Source organism: Achroia grisella, unplaced genomic scaffold (assembly GCF_030625045.1).
Source record: "Achroia grisella isolate CSIRO2021 unplaced genomic scaffold, CSIRO_AGI_Agris_v1 utg779, whole genome shotgun sequence".
Taxonomy (NCBI): domain Eukaryota; kingdom Metazoa; phylum Arthropoda; class Insecta; order Lepidoptera; family Pyralidae; genus Achroia; species Achroia grisella.
In genome coordinates this window covers 2,347,146-2,360,412 of record NW_026713019.1, presented here as the reverse complement: position 1 = coordinate 2,360,412, position 13,267 = coordinate 2,347,146, and the positions used below count along the sequence as shown (strand labels likewise).

Sequence of the window (13,267 nt, the reverse complement as noted above, 5' to 3'; positions counted from 1 at the left end):
TCAAATGTAGGGCATGATGTAACTTAGTTGGATGTAATAATTTTCATAACCGCATTCTTATTCATAGAAACGTGCGATATTAGATAAAGCAGCCAAATAATATATACCATCTAAAGATAAGGCTTAATTACTTCTTTCATCCGAACACAATGTTGTACTTACTAGTGGACGTAATAAATAAGCAAGCGCTTTTGTTGTAAACACTTTTGTTTAGAAATTGGTATCAAATTGAAAAGAATTTATTAGAATCAATTATAGGGATTGTGTAATATTAAATAAGTATTAGGAAGGTACGCAAGTTAATATATAATACATCGTAACGCATTACATAGTATTAGCTAAATATAATTATAAAGTATGAATAGAACAGTAGTGAAAGGAAAAAATACTATATAATTTCAATATGCAATATTTAAAACTAATGTAATGTTTCAATTAAGTTATTATTAACTAATATAAAAGATACGTGAGATAACAATTTCGTAATAACTAAATGAATAGTATAGATTAGAAATCTTGAAAATCTTTCTCGTTGTATAATTTTCTTTTCTTTGTAATATTGAAATGTCCCTTATTAGAGGAATTCTTGGTTGTCTTCGGCGTTTTGTTTCCATAGTACATAACTTGAAGTGTGTTTGTTGGCTTTGTTTGTTTATTTTGAGTAGAAACAGCAGCAAAATGAGGCTTTGTGAGACTCTGTGAATCTATCCTGGCATCTAGCTCAAGACATTGAGGATATGGGTCCCTATTAGCAGAGTATGGCCGTTCCACTTGGCTTTCATATTGCGATGCGACATATTGCGACGAGTAAGCATTCTGAGCTAAGTATTGTTTAAATTGATTCTGTTTTAGTTTCTCCTCCAATTCTTCTAGTTTCTATTAAATTAAATACAATAATTTATAAACAGCAATGTGAAAGTGGAATGTGTTGATAATTAATGGCAATTAAGTCTGCGCTGAGGTTAATATAATCGCTCTCATAGATTATTTTCATTTGAGCATTACTAGTGTGTAATTACTATTAAGATCAACAATTATAGATAATATCTAAGATTCTGATAGGCACTTAATGCGTTATATTTTAAAGCTATGTACGGGAATGTAATGTAAGTACATTACACTAATCTTTCGCGAAAATTATTTCTTATCTTCAGGTTGAATACGACAGTGGCTCGCCTCGTCACGTGGAAAACCCATATCACAGATATGTGTTTTCCACGCACAATACATATGGGGGAGGGAGTTTGTAATGGGTACTAATTGCCCTAGGTCCTAATGCTAGCAATGTACTATTTCTGGTTGCCTCACGTGGAAACGGCATGATAGGCAAATCAACGACCTAATTGAATTACTTAATAGATTTATATTATTATTATGCTTAATTCCGCTTATTATGGTAGATGAATGAAACAAAATAATATATAGACAGCCATAAGTAATGCAATAGACAGCCGCAAATTAACACCCAATTCGATAAAATAGATCCAACTTAATTCTCATCCCATTATCATTTACCGGTGTAGGTACATAGATACGCGTACACCTTTAGTGCAGACAGATGCATCATTCCATATTTGTCCATAAAAAAGAAATAGGTACCTACAATGTACCGATATTAAAAGTACAGTTATAATTGTTCAACATATTAAAACCAATTAGGAAAATTAAGTACAATAATTCAAGGTAATTCCGCATAACTGTAATAAATATGTATGTATATTTTCTTATTACGCCTATAGGTGTATTTAATAAAGTAAAATATATTTATATAGGTACACCTTCTATCCTTATCTGTACAAATAAATACAATCGAAATATCTGTTTGTTATTTCTAATTTTATACGGTACTTAAAAATCTATAAAAAAATTGTCTGTCTGTTTGTTTAGCTGTCTGAAGTTGAACTGATTTAAGTTAGATAATGTTATAAGGTGTAACTGACGGAACTTTTATTTTAGGTATTTTATTATAATTAGAATATTAATTATTATAATATATTTTATTGTTATTATAATAATTTAAAAAAAAAAGTTGAATGCAGACGCAGGTAACAGGTCTGATGCAGAAGCTATATTACTGTAAAGTATCATAAAAATCCGTTTGGCATGTATAATATTGGTTAAATAAAATACTAGATATTTAAAAATAATTTTGAATCGCACTTGACGGTATACTCCTAGGCTTGACTCTGTTCTCGTCGCTTCTCGTGCCAATTGCTCTTGGAGTTGAGCAATCTGCGCCGCTCCACGTTGAACCTTTTCTTCATATTCTAATACTATCACGCTGATCTACAGAAGCAGAAGAAACAATTTATTTGCTAAAACCTTATTTTTATAATTATTAAGAACTCTTTGGTTCATATAAGGAATATTATATTTGAAAAATATGCGTACCTTGTCAACTTTAAAATAATAGAAAATAAAGGACTATAGAAGACTTCAACGTCAGTTAATTTTAATGTAATCATACACTAAAATATATTATATTCTTCTTTTATTGATACTATCTTAGAACCTAAATATAATTACAAGTACCTACAAATAATTTTTGATACACATATATTAATTTTTGGGTTTGCCCAATATTAATAATTGTTGTCTTGGCTCTTAATAAACGCTATCTCGTCATGGAGGCATGCGTAAAGAATCGACAGGGATTTCATCTCCACACGCTAGAACCTAAGTGGTCTCGGACAGTGCGGTTTCAGAGGAGGTTCCTCCCGCGTACACCTAGATTGTGGAATTAACTAGCTGCCGAGGTTTTCTCACGAGACTACAGCATGGGGTTTTTCAAGGTTATATTCAGGTTTCTTATGGGACGGCAACACGCACGTAGCACCCCTGGTGTTTCAGACGTCCCTAGACTACGGTAACCATCAGATGGGCCGTATGCTTCTTTGCCACCATAGAAGTATAAAAAAATCAATAAGATGTACTGCCAACTCCATAATAAAACATTTTTAGCTACCTTATCCCTGTGATCTACTTCCATATCCTTCATTTTGGACCTTAACTCTTCAATAGCACACGTAAACTGAGCTACTTGTGTGTCAGACTCGTGCTGCACCTGTTGAACTTGTAATTTGTTTTTTTTTAAGATGAGAACACCTATGTATAGACTTATACATTTAGATAAGACAAATACTTACATATTACACTTAATAATATAATTTGAGTTATTATACAGTGAAGCTATGAAGGCCAGCTAAAACTAGCATTAGAATAGTTCGTAAAAAAAACTTCGGTACCAATATTGGATCAGTAGCAATAGATATACCAAGTCTGTTATAGTATTTATTTTTTCAATAAGTTGATATATGTGAAAAAGACAATAATTTTATACTAAAATTCGATCTCTTTACGGGGTACAGACTACGAATAAAACTTTACATCAAATGGGTCCCCTTCTCGATCTCCCGCACATTAATTCAGAGGTTCTCCTAGTTCCCTTAAACTAAAGTCGTATCCGTCAGGCGGGAGTTGGCCTACAGCCGCTCCATAAATCGTTCCGCAGGTTTGGAATGCCTTCTGCACTCGCCCCATATCGTCCGGTGAAGCTGTAAAGACCCGCTGTGGCTAATAGCACTAGAGTAGTCCATAAAAAAATCAGGTGGTTCGTTAGCTTCTTTTATGTTATGTTTATATGTGTAATTACAATGACACAAAACCTGACCACTCATCTAATAGTTAATGGCAATAGTTGCCTATATACATGAGCTCCGGAGACCTAAAATAGTCATGTGACACATGTGTGGCCCTCTTACGAGTTGATATTCTACTGAATTTCGATGTCATACGTCCATATCCTGTGATTTCCCTGCAGTCCTAATATCATATAGAACAAGCTACTGGGGGGCACAACAGATGAAGATATCTTTACAGACGACTCTGAACAAGTCTGCGCAAGTAAAACTTTTCTACATACACAGCTATCGTAACGACTCTTATGCTAGATGGGGTAGTTAAAAGCATTGTCTACTGTCGACGTTGTAGTGAACGCAACATAGGTAAGCTCGCCTCCTGCCAGGGATCCTGCCTATCTCTGATTATTTTTTGGTTCTAAATCGATGTTTCCTCCACCGCAAAGGTTTATAAGGTACATAAAAAAGTTTACAACGGCATAAGAATTTTGAGCGTTATAATATAAGATGTTTGTTGATAGATCAGTCAATTAGCGAGTCCGGTAAAAACTTTTTAGAGATAACAGAAAAGATATTATTATCTACCTCTCTATAGACAGATAAGATAAAATATTCATTAAGTAATCAATTGTAGAAATACTAACTTCTTTTCTCGTTATTTGATAGCATTTCTTGAATATCTTTTTGATGTGCTTCATGCATTGCAGCTAGTTTCTCTTTTTGTTTCAATAGCACATTTTCTATATCCTATTATAAAATACTACATCAAAAAAACATTACTATTGTTTTAATTATTGTCAATATGTCTACTTTTTAAGAACTTGTTTTATATAAATTAAACAGAAACCTCTTACCTTCTCTAATGAAGTGATTGTGGCGTCTTTTGAGATAATTTCGTCGTTTAATTTTTTAATGTCTCTTTTTAGATATACCAACTGTGAAACCGTTTCTTGTAAGCTTTCAATCATTTGTCGAGAGGCCATTAAATGATGCCTATGTGATTTTTCTAGTTCACGGCATTCCTTTAATTCTAATTCCATTTTTATATTGGTTTCACGTAACTTCTTACATTCTTCCTTGTCATTTAGATAATCCTAGTTATAATGAATTTTTATGTCATTACGATAAACGATTTTTTTTAATTACTAAAAGAAATATACTATTCAAACAAAATCATAAAAATCAAATTCAACATACAATTTTGCATTTAGTTAAAATTTCTACAAGGGTTTGTAATCGAGTATTTTGTACGTCATTTTTTTCTTTTTGCACTTCCATTTGCTCTTATATAATCCGAATAGTAAGGTTTATTTTGTGCGTTTAATGGTTTTTGAAATAAATATCTGCGCTCCCTGCTATTTTCAACTAACTTAAAAATGTGATTTTTGCATTCCCGCCTTTTCGCATAGCGTCAAAGAGTAAAGTAAATATACCAAAAGTAACATAGCGTTCTCGCGATCAGGCATTTAATTATTTTTTTTATTTAATTTTTTTTTTTTTTGATCAGGCATTGCGTTAGTTTAAAACTAACAAATATTTCTAGTCTATGACACCGTAGACGATTAAAAGTACTTAATATAGAGAGTGCAAGTAACTTAATAATAATTCTCATTTCTCTAAGTGTTATCTGGTCCTGATAAGTTTATCATGCATGCTCGTTCTCAAAATTACCGATTACCACAAAGATAAACAATGGTTAAATCGTAATTATTCTCGTCGTCTAAAAGTTTATAATACATTGACGCTATCTGTCGGGACAAGTTGTTAGTTTTTTCTATATCTAAATGATGTCAATGTCAATCATATAACGTCAAATTACATATCATTCTGAAACCATTCTGCTTTACAAGGAATTCACTCAGGCCGTATAAGTCAGTTTCAGTCAGTCAGTCAGTTCACAAGTTCACAATCTCACTCGCAATAATAGGTTTAGTCCACTAGAAATTAACCTTAATTTGAAAAGTTTTTGTACAGTGTTATAAAATATATAACTTTCGAATTATGAGCCATATTTAATGAATATTACAAAAGTAGTAAGAACTATTACATAGAAAGTTTTGTATAAAAGGAAATAAGTAAATTTACAGTATCCGGAATGGCTACTGCATATGGAATACATCTGGGTAACAATTCTGCATGTTTGGCATCATTCACAAATGGCACAGCTGCCGTTATAGCAAATGATGCTGGCGACAGAGTCACGCCAGCCATAGTAGCCCTTAACGGTTCCGAATGGGAGATTGGACTTACGGCAAAATCAGGTCAGGCATTATCAAAAGCCATTATAAAACACAATAAACGACTTATGAACTGTGACTGGAATGAAGAAGATTTGACATATGTAGAATCATCATCGTCCTGTCGTATTCAGAATGAAGAAAAATTGACTTATGAGTTTGAGTCTGGTGAAGCTACTCAATACTCAAACCCTGACAATATAACGACGAAGATTTATGCGAAACTATTTACGATAGCTAGCCATTCAGTGAAGGATGAGGGTGACTTGAAGTTAGTGTTAGCTGCACCTTTACATTGGTCTAATGAAAGTAGAGAGAGATTAGTGAAATGTGCAGAATTAGCAGGATTTGATGTTTTACAAGTAATAAGTGAGCCAGCTGCAGCACTATTAGCCTACAATGTAGAAGATACTGCAGAAGATATAAATGTCTTAGTTTATAGACTAGGAGGATCCTCATGTGATGTGTCAATAGTAAATGTAGCAGGAGGATTTATTACAGTTGAAAAAAATATCTTTCGTTCTGATCTAGGAGGCCAATGTTTGACAAAGGATTTAGCTAACTATATAGCCCAGGAAGTCAAACAGAAGTGGAAGTTGGACCCACAAGAAAGCCGTAGAGCTATGTCAAAGTTGTTGCATCATGCTGATAATTGCAAACATGTCCTTTCTACCTTGAATTCGGCACATGTTTTTATTGAATCCTTATTAGATGGTGTTGACTGGAGTCAAAATGTCTCTCGGGCAAGGTTTGAAAATATAATTTCATCAAAGTTGTCTGCTTATATTGAACCTGCCCAACAACTTATTGCAAGTTTTAATGGGAAAATTCACAAAATAGTGTTATCTGGTGGAAGTATGAAGATTCCAAAATTACAATCGGCCATTGCAAATTTAATACCAGAAGCTGAGGTTCTTTCAGGTATTAATCCCGATGAAGTGATAGCAATGGGCTGTGCTCGAGAAGCTGGATTGCTTTTAGATGTACCTGAATTTAATATGCATGACCTGAATGCAGAAGTTGAATTTCTAGGAAAAGACATTTACCTTAAATATTTAGATCAGACTACCCAAATTTTTAAAGAAGGTGCTCCACCATTTGCTCAACATGTTTCTAGCATAGATGCAGGTGTGGATGCTAAAAATATAAGTTTCAGCTTGCACAAGGATCCTGATGGTGAACAATTTGCTACTGAGACATTCAATGTGGAGTCTTTGAGTAAACCTTTTACTTTGAAAGCTACATTAGATCATTCAAAAGTAATTCTACAAATAGAATAGGTATATAAGATGTAACTCTAATTTGTATAATATAAATATTGTGTATTTTTGATTAAATGTATAAAACTATATAACTCTTTTATTATATACTTCATACATTTTCTGTATACAACACAAAGATTTATATGTAATTATATATTTATTATTTTATGTATATATTTTTTCATTATTCCACTAGTGTAAAATAACCACAAAATAATACCATATTTTCCCTGAAACATGCTTACTATGATTCAGGAACCACTTCAAGTAGCCCATAGATTATTACATGCATATATGCATATAACTGAGTAGGTAGGATATCATCTATGGTAACATTTTACTTAGCTCAAATGCTTTTTAACCGAAAAACGGTTACACTTGACCAAATTTCTAGGTTTTTCTTAAATGCCCATAATTTTCAAACTGCAGTGGATAGATTTTATTTTTCTCATGATGGTTACAATCAGTCCTATCCCCCCGATTCGGCTTCGCGTTGGGTTCTGGGGCACATGGTGTCCTAGCCTAGCCTTTCATTCGAGACCTATTCCCTTTGTAAATTTAATTCTTACTTAGAATATGTATAAGCCTTCTAATTATAAATATCCTTTATCTTTCAGCCTTTGAGGAAAGTGTTCTGCAGAAGGGAATTGTTACTAATGTGGACCGATGATCTTATTGCTAGCAACATACCACGTCAGATTGACCTCCACGTAGTTCCCCTTGGAAACTATCATGATAAATTATTGGTGAATTTATCATAATAGTTTCCAGGTCTAATTGACCCTGACATCATGCTCATCTTACCATCCTTGACTGGTGCCCCGCCACCGTAAATCAATTATCATCATAATAAATATCACCATGCAATTTTTATCCATAAAACAAGTGTTCTTAAATATTAGTGGTACTTCCATACTGCTAAAAATAATGTTAAGTTTTTTTATTTAAATTGGGAGCTTTGTATAAAATTTGAAGGCAAAATGGTCATCTGGCAACAATGATGACGGACCTGAAAAAAAATATGGATGAATAAATAAAATAAAACCGGTTTTGACAATTTTGACATTGAGTTTGACTTTTACCTTTCTGTATAGTTAATAATTGTTATTAATCTGTACCCTTCTTTTAAAAATGTAAACAAACAAAATTTTAGAAAGTTTAACTAAATTCTCAATTTTAAAATGAAATCTACTTTGATCAGTATTATATTTTTTGTGACATTAAATTATCATCACTTTGTAATAAGCAAAAAGCTTAATGTACTTGATCATTTGGGAACACGCACACCATACAGATTTAGGTTTAATAAAGATGATTCTAAGATAATGTATCCAAGTAAGTTTTAAATTTAAAAGTCTTATACAGACTCCCATTTGGTTATATTTTCGTGCAATATCAATACTATGTATTCTCAAAATTTTAACATTCCCATGATTATTTTTCATATTTATATTGTTTTGTTGTTTTCCTGTGTTTCCAAATGTTGCCCTTTGTTGTCAAACAAAATTTAAGTAATTGATATTTGATATGATATTTACGCAAACTACGAATCATTTAGGAAACATCACAAAAAAATTAACACGTATCTTCCCCGTGGCTTTGTTAAATAAATGTTTACATTTCTAAGATTTGTGTTAATTAAAAGTAAACAGAAATAAAATTGCATAATTTTCCTTTTCAGGTTGCAAAGACAGTAAGATTTGGATGATAGTGCGCCATGGTACAAGATTACCTGGAGCTAAAGAAATACGAGGCATGAATAGTACTCTTAAAGATATAAAATTAGAAATTTTACTTCAGCATAAACTTGGTAAAGGTACTATCATTCAGTTCATTCTTATATTAAATCTGCGGAGATTGATTTTTTTAATTTTATTTATATGTAACCGGTATGTATGTAGTTATTTATATAATGAAAATATGTTTTTATTGATCTCTTTGATACTGTAGGACACCTTACACAAGAACAATTAAATGACTTAGAAGAATGGACCAGCAAAGTAGATTTGGAAAGTGAGAAATATTTAACCCTTGAAGGAAGAGATGAAATGATATTACTTGCAGAAAGGATGAAAAATAGATTCCCAAATGCAATTAAAAATAAATATAGCAATAAAACATTTTTGGTGAGTAATATTTTTTTAAGTTAAATTTATATTATTCTGTAATATTGTATTAGAAATGTATTAGTCAATATCAAATTTCATTTATGACAATTAACATTTTTTATTATGTGGGTTTCACACAAATCATATGTATCATCACCACAACTCTTTGTAGTCTCTAAATACAATAATCTAAATAACTAATTTTAGAATTCATCAATGTTTTTTTTTTCAATACCTTATTAGACACATTCTAACCAAATGATGGGAATGTAGAATGTGTCTTAATTATAATGTCAGTATCAATAAAAACACAGTTTTATAAATAGAATGATACTGAGTATAATAGGAACTTATGGCTAGTCAACACAACTAAGTTATTATATATTAAAAATAGCTCTTAAATTACCTTACAGTTTCGTTATACAGCTACAGAAAGAGCGCAGCAAAGTGCCAGGTACTTCACACATGGTTTGTTTGATAGAAAACATGCCCAAGATGTAATATTTTTACCAGCCACTAAAGTTGATCCAGTATTACGAGTGAGTAAAAACACAGTTATGATTATACAATATTATTTACAAAATTTATCTCAAATCTATCAGCTTTTTCTACACTGAGTTGCAATTTTTCAGTTTTACAAACACTGTGATAGGTGGCAAAAACAAGTTAAGAAAAACCCAGATACATACAAGGAACAAAAAATATTTGGGAATAGTAGTGAAATGAATAAGACTTTAGAATCTGTATCAGAACGGCTGGGTCTCAATAGAGTGCTGAGTCTAGGTTCGTAGTATCAAAGATCATTGCAATTATTTTGCAGCTTGCTTTGTGCTATTTGCTCTGTACTTGTGCACTGTATCTATCAGTCTAACTCACATATTCATAAGTTAATTACCTAATAAATCTCTTATGGCTATTGGACTGTCTCTTTCTCTCAATATATGAATTGAAGGTGACTAAAACTGTAAATATTTAATGGTAGATTTATTGGTGTTTTTATATGTAATGTGAATAATAAGGGTTTGTACAATAATTTGTTTTCTTTTGTTTCTCACTATCAGTTGTTAATTTTGTGATCATTACTTTTTGATTAATTGCTAGATTGATCTTACTTTCTTTCTTAGTATAGATTATGTTTAGAAGACAGGGTGTTATAATATACTTTGAAAAAAAGTACTAAATACTATGTTAGACAAGGAAATATTACAGTTTACATGGAATAAGTATATATTCTGTTGCTTAATAGAAATTTTCACAAGTACCATATAAATGCTTATAGAGTTTGTAGTGTTTGTAGTTACATAAATAGATCTACATTACTTGTACATACATTACTTCTACAGTTGAGTAGAGTACAGTCAGTGTAGTATCTGTAAGAGTACAGACTAATATGTTTTTAATACTTTTTTTATACATATGTCTAAGTATGAAATTAAAATACATCAATAATTAACTTTTTACGTCACTAATACAACTAATATTGCATTTAATTATTGATACCACACCACATAGAAAACATACTCCTACCAGGTAGTAATGAAATAACTGTAAAAATAAAATTATATTTTCATTTCATTGCAAAATTGTAAATAATAATTATGTAGTTTGTGTGATATTCATGTCAGCTTCATTAGTATAGTATAGTTATATACCAGAATACTAGGTACTAAACATATTTTTTTGGTGTATTAAAATAATAATGTGTACTATTTTTAAATTAATATTACAGATGAAGTGAATTTAATATACAAAATATGTGGATATGAATCATCTTGGAATAAACATCAGGTTTCTCCATGGTGCTATGCCTTTGATATAGAGAGTGCTATGGTTAGTTTATATATAACCAAATAACATATTTTCTAAGTATATTTGTAATATTTATACTATTATTGTTTTCACTACATTTAAAACAATACAATGTAAATACATGTATGTTATATACATTTTCAGATACTAGAGTATTATCACGACCTCAAACATTACTGGATGGATGGATATGGACATAATTTAACGTATCGTCAAGCGTGTTTAGCACTTAAAACTATGTTCAAAATGTTTAGGTAAGTACTACCCAAGTTGGCTTATTTCTGATTAATCTATACATGTCCGTGTAAAATGACAAAAATAGGTTATATATAGGTCTTTGAATAGGTCTAGATAAGGTCGCACTATAATGACAAAAATTTAATGATATTCAAGTTATGTCACTTCTAATGACATGGATAGTAGTTCTGTTTTGGTTGATCTCCTGAAGACTAAAATCTTGTGTCTGAGATGACAACTGGCTATCATGTCGATTAGAATAAAATAGAACTAGCCAACAGATAATATGCTATACTGTCTACGTACTACATACTGACAAGCCCCATAAAGATGTTTCATAGAATCCATAATTAATAACTGGGAGTAAGGACAATTTATTTGTAAGCGATAATTTGCTGTTATTTTCTTTTGTATAGGTTTATATTTCACTCCAATCTATGATCACATCATAGATTGAAGTGAAATATAAACAAATACATACATGACTGCATTAGAATACGCTCATTATATGACTAGCAATTTCTCAACTTAATCTGTCTTTTAAATAAAAGTTTGTCCTCATGATACGATCAATGTTTAGATGTGAACTGGCAGAAGGACACACTTTCGGATTTATAATATTAGTATGGACATTGTAAAATCGTTTAATGACATTAAAAATGTAAAACTAGTATTATAAATAGACAGATAAATAGAGTAAGTGGAACATTGTGGTTGACTTTAAAAAATCTACGGAGCTCTTAAAATATGTGCGACACTTCACTACTGGTTTCTTTATGCTTCATGTTTGTATAATGTTACTAATCCTAACTTATAACTCTTTTCAGTGACAAACCGGATCCATTCGCAGTATTCATGTTCGCTCACTCCGGCACTTTGCTGAAGCTACTCACTCATATGCAACTTTATAAACCGGACAATCCCCTCACCGGTGATTCACTGGACAAGAACAGGCCGTGGAAAGTGTCACAGATTGATTGTTTTGCATCTAATTTAGCATTTGTATTGTTTAAGTAAGTATATATACATAACATATTAATTCAATAATAACATATTCTTAAGTTGTTCAGAAAATGCTTCAATATTTAAATCGACTTTTTTGGGATAAAGAAAAACATTCTTTACGTGATAATAATAAAGATGGATGGTAACATTTCAATTAAGTATTATAACCGAAAGAGCTATATTATCAGGTAAGCTTTAGAGTCCTATTCAGCTTAATTATAAATATAAATTAGGTGCATTTGTGCATTTAAAAATTTAAGTAATGTCCATGAATGCTCACACGAATGGTTATTCTTGCAATTTTACTTCATCATTAGGGAAACTAAAAATGTCGCATTGCTTGAGTCATAATAGACTTTGTTTTGTATGTATTTATGTAACTCACAGATTAAAATGTTCCAGTCAGTATATATTACGCCTTATGAAACATGGCAATTTATACGAAGGACATTCATTATCAGTCGTATATATCAGCATTTTAGACCCCCTAAATAGAAATACTATTGTCGCGCGTAAACTTGAAAGTTACTGTTGTAGTTATATATTTTTTTTCCACAGATGTAAAGATGGCGACCACGTTTTGACACTGCATCAAGAAAAAGTGGTCAAATTACCAATGTGTGAAACAGAGCTGTGCCCATTGGAACGACTTACAGAATATTTTCATGATTCCATAAATAACTGTGATTACAATGACATGTGTAGTCTAGACAATGATCGTAGCAAATTTGATGGATGAGATGATAAATTTGACTATCAGTAAATCAATGCTTAAACGCTTGTCAATTATATAATGTATTATGCATACAGCTTTAATTTTTTATGAACTTATATTTGAATACAAATGTTAGTTCACCAAATAGGTTTTTTTAATTTTCTATAATGTGGCTATGGGGGATCGGGAAAAATGAATTCAAATCAAATGAAAAGATATTAAGTCATGTAGGTCTATTACAGACTTATGAAATATC

General features: G+C 31.3%; 3 protein-coding genes across 4 annotated transcripts; 2 read left to right on the top strand and 1 right to left on the bottom strand.

Moving 5' to 3' along the window:
• Positions 1-180: 180 nt before the first annotated feature.
• On the bottom strand, positions 181-5,089 carry LOC131850785 (spindle assembly abnormal protein 7-like). 2 transcript variants are annotated; one of them, XM_059201146.1, is made up of 6 exons: positions 4,836-5,089; positions 4,493-4,732; positions 4,283-4,385; positions 2,966-3,105; positions 2,161-2,286; positions 181-876 (listed from the first exon to the last, which is right to left on the bottom strand). In XM_059201146.1, exons 1-6 carry the CDS (start codon positions 4,914-4,916, stop codon positions 508-510), a joined length of 1,059 nt encoding a protein of 352 aa, XP_059057129.1. In that variant the 5' UTR covers positions 4,917-5,089; the 3' UTR covers positions 181-507. The 2 variants fall into 2 exon arrangements, with proteins under 2 accessions (XP_059057129.1, XP_059057130.1); XM_059201147.1 differs by having other exon boundaries at positions 186-876; positions 2,966-3,072.
• A 425-nt stretch (positions 5,090-5,514) lies between these two features.
• LOC131850664 (heat shock 70 kDa protein 14) lies at positions 5,515-7,207 on the top strand. Its single transcript, XM_059200965.1, has one exon. It carries the CDS (start codon positions 5,734-5,736, stop codon positions 7,153-7,155), a length of 1,422 nt encoding a protein of 473 aa, XP_059056948.1. The 5' UTR covers positions 5,515-5,733; the 3' UTR covers positions 7,156-7,207.
• Positions 7,208-8,266: 1,059 nt separating this feature from the next.
• LOC131850752 (multiple inositol polyphosphate phosphatase 1) lies at positions 8,267-13,267 on the top strand. The gene is made up of 9 exons (XM_059201105.1): positions 8,267-8,472; positions 8,819-8,953; positions 9,088-9,263; positions 9,659-9,784; positions 9,878-10,028; positions 10,975-11,075; positions 11,199-11,308; positions 12,119-12,304; positions 12,855-13,267. The coding sequence occupies exons 1-9, from the start codon at positions 8,319-8,321 to the stop codon at positions 13,033-13,035; spliced, it is 1,320 nt and encodes a 439-aa protein (XP_059057088.1). The 5' UTR covers positions 8,267-8,318; the 3' UTR covers positions 13,036-13,267.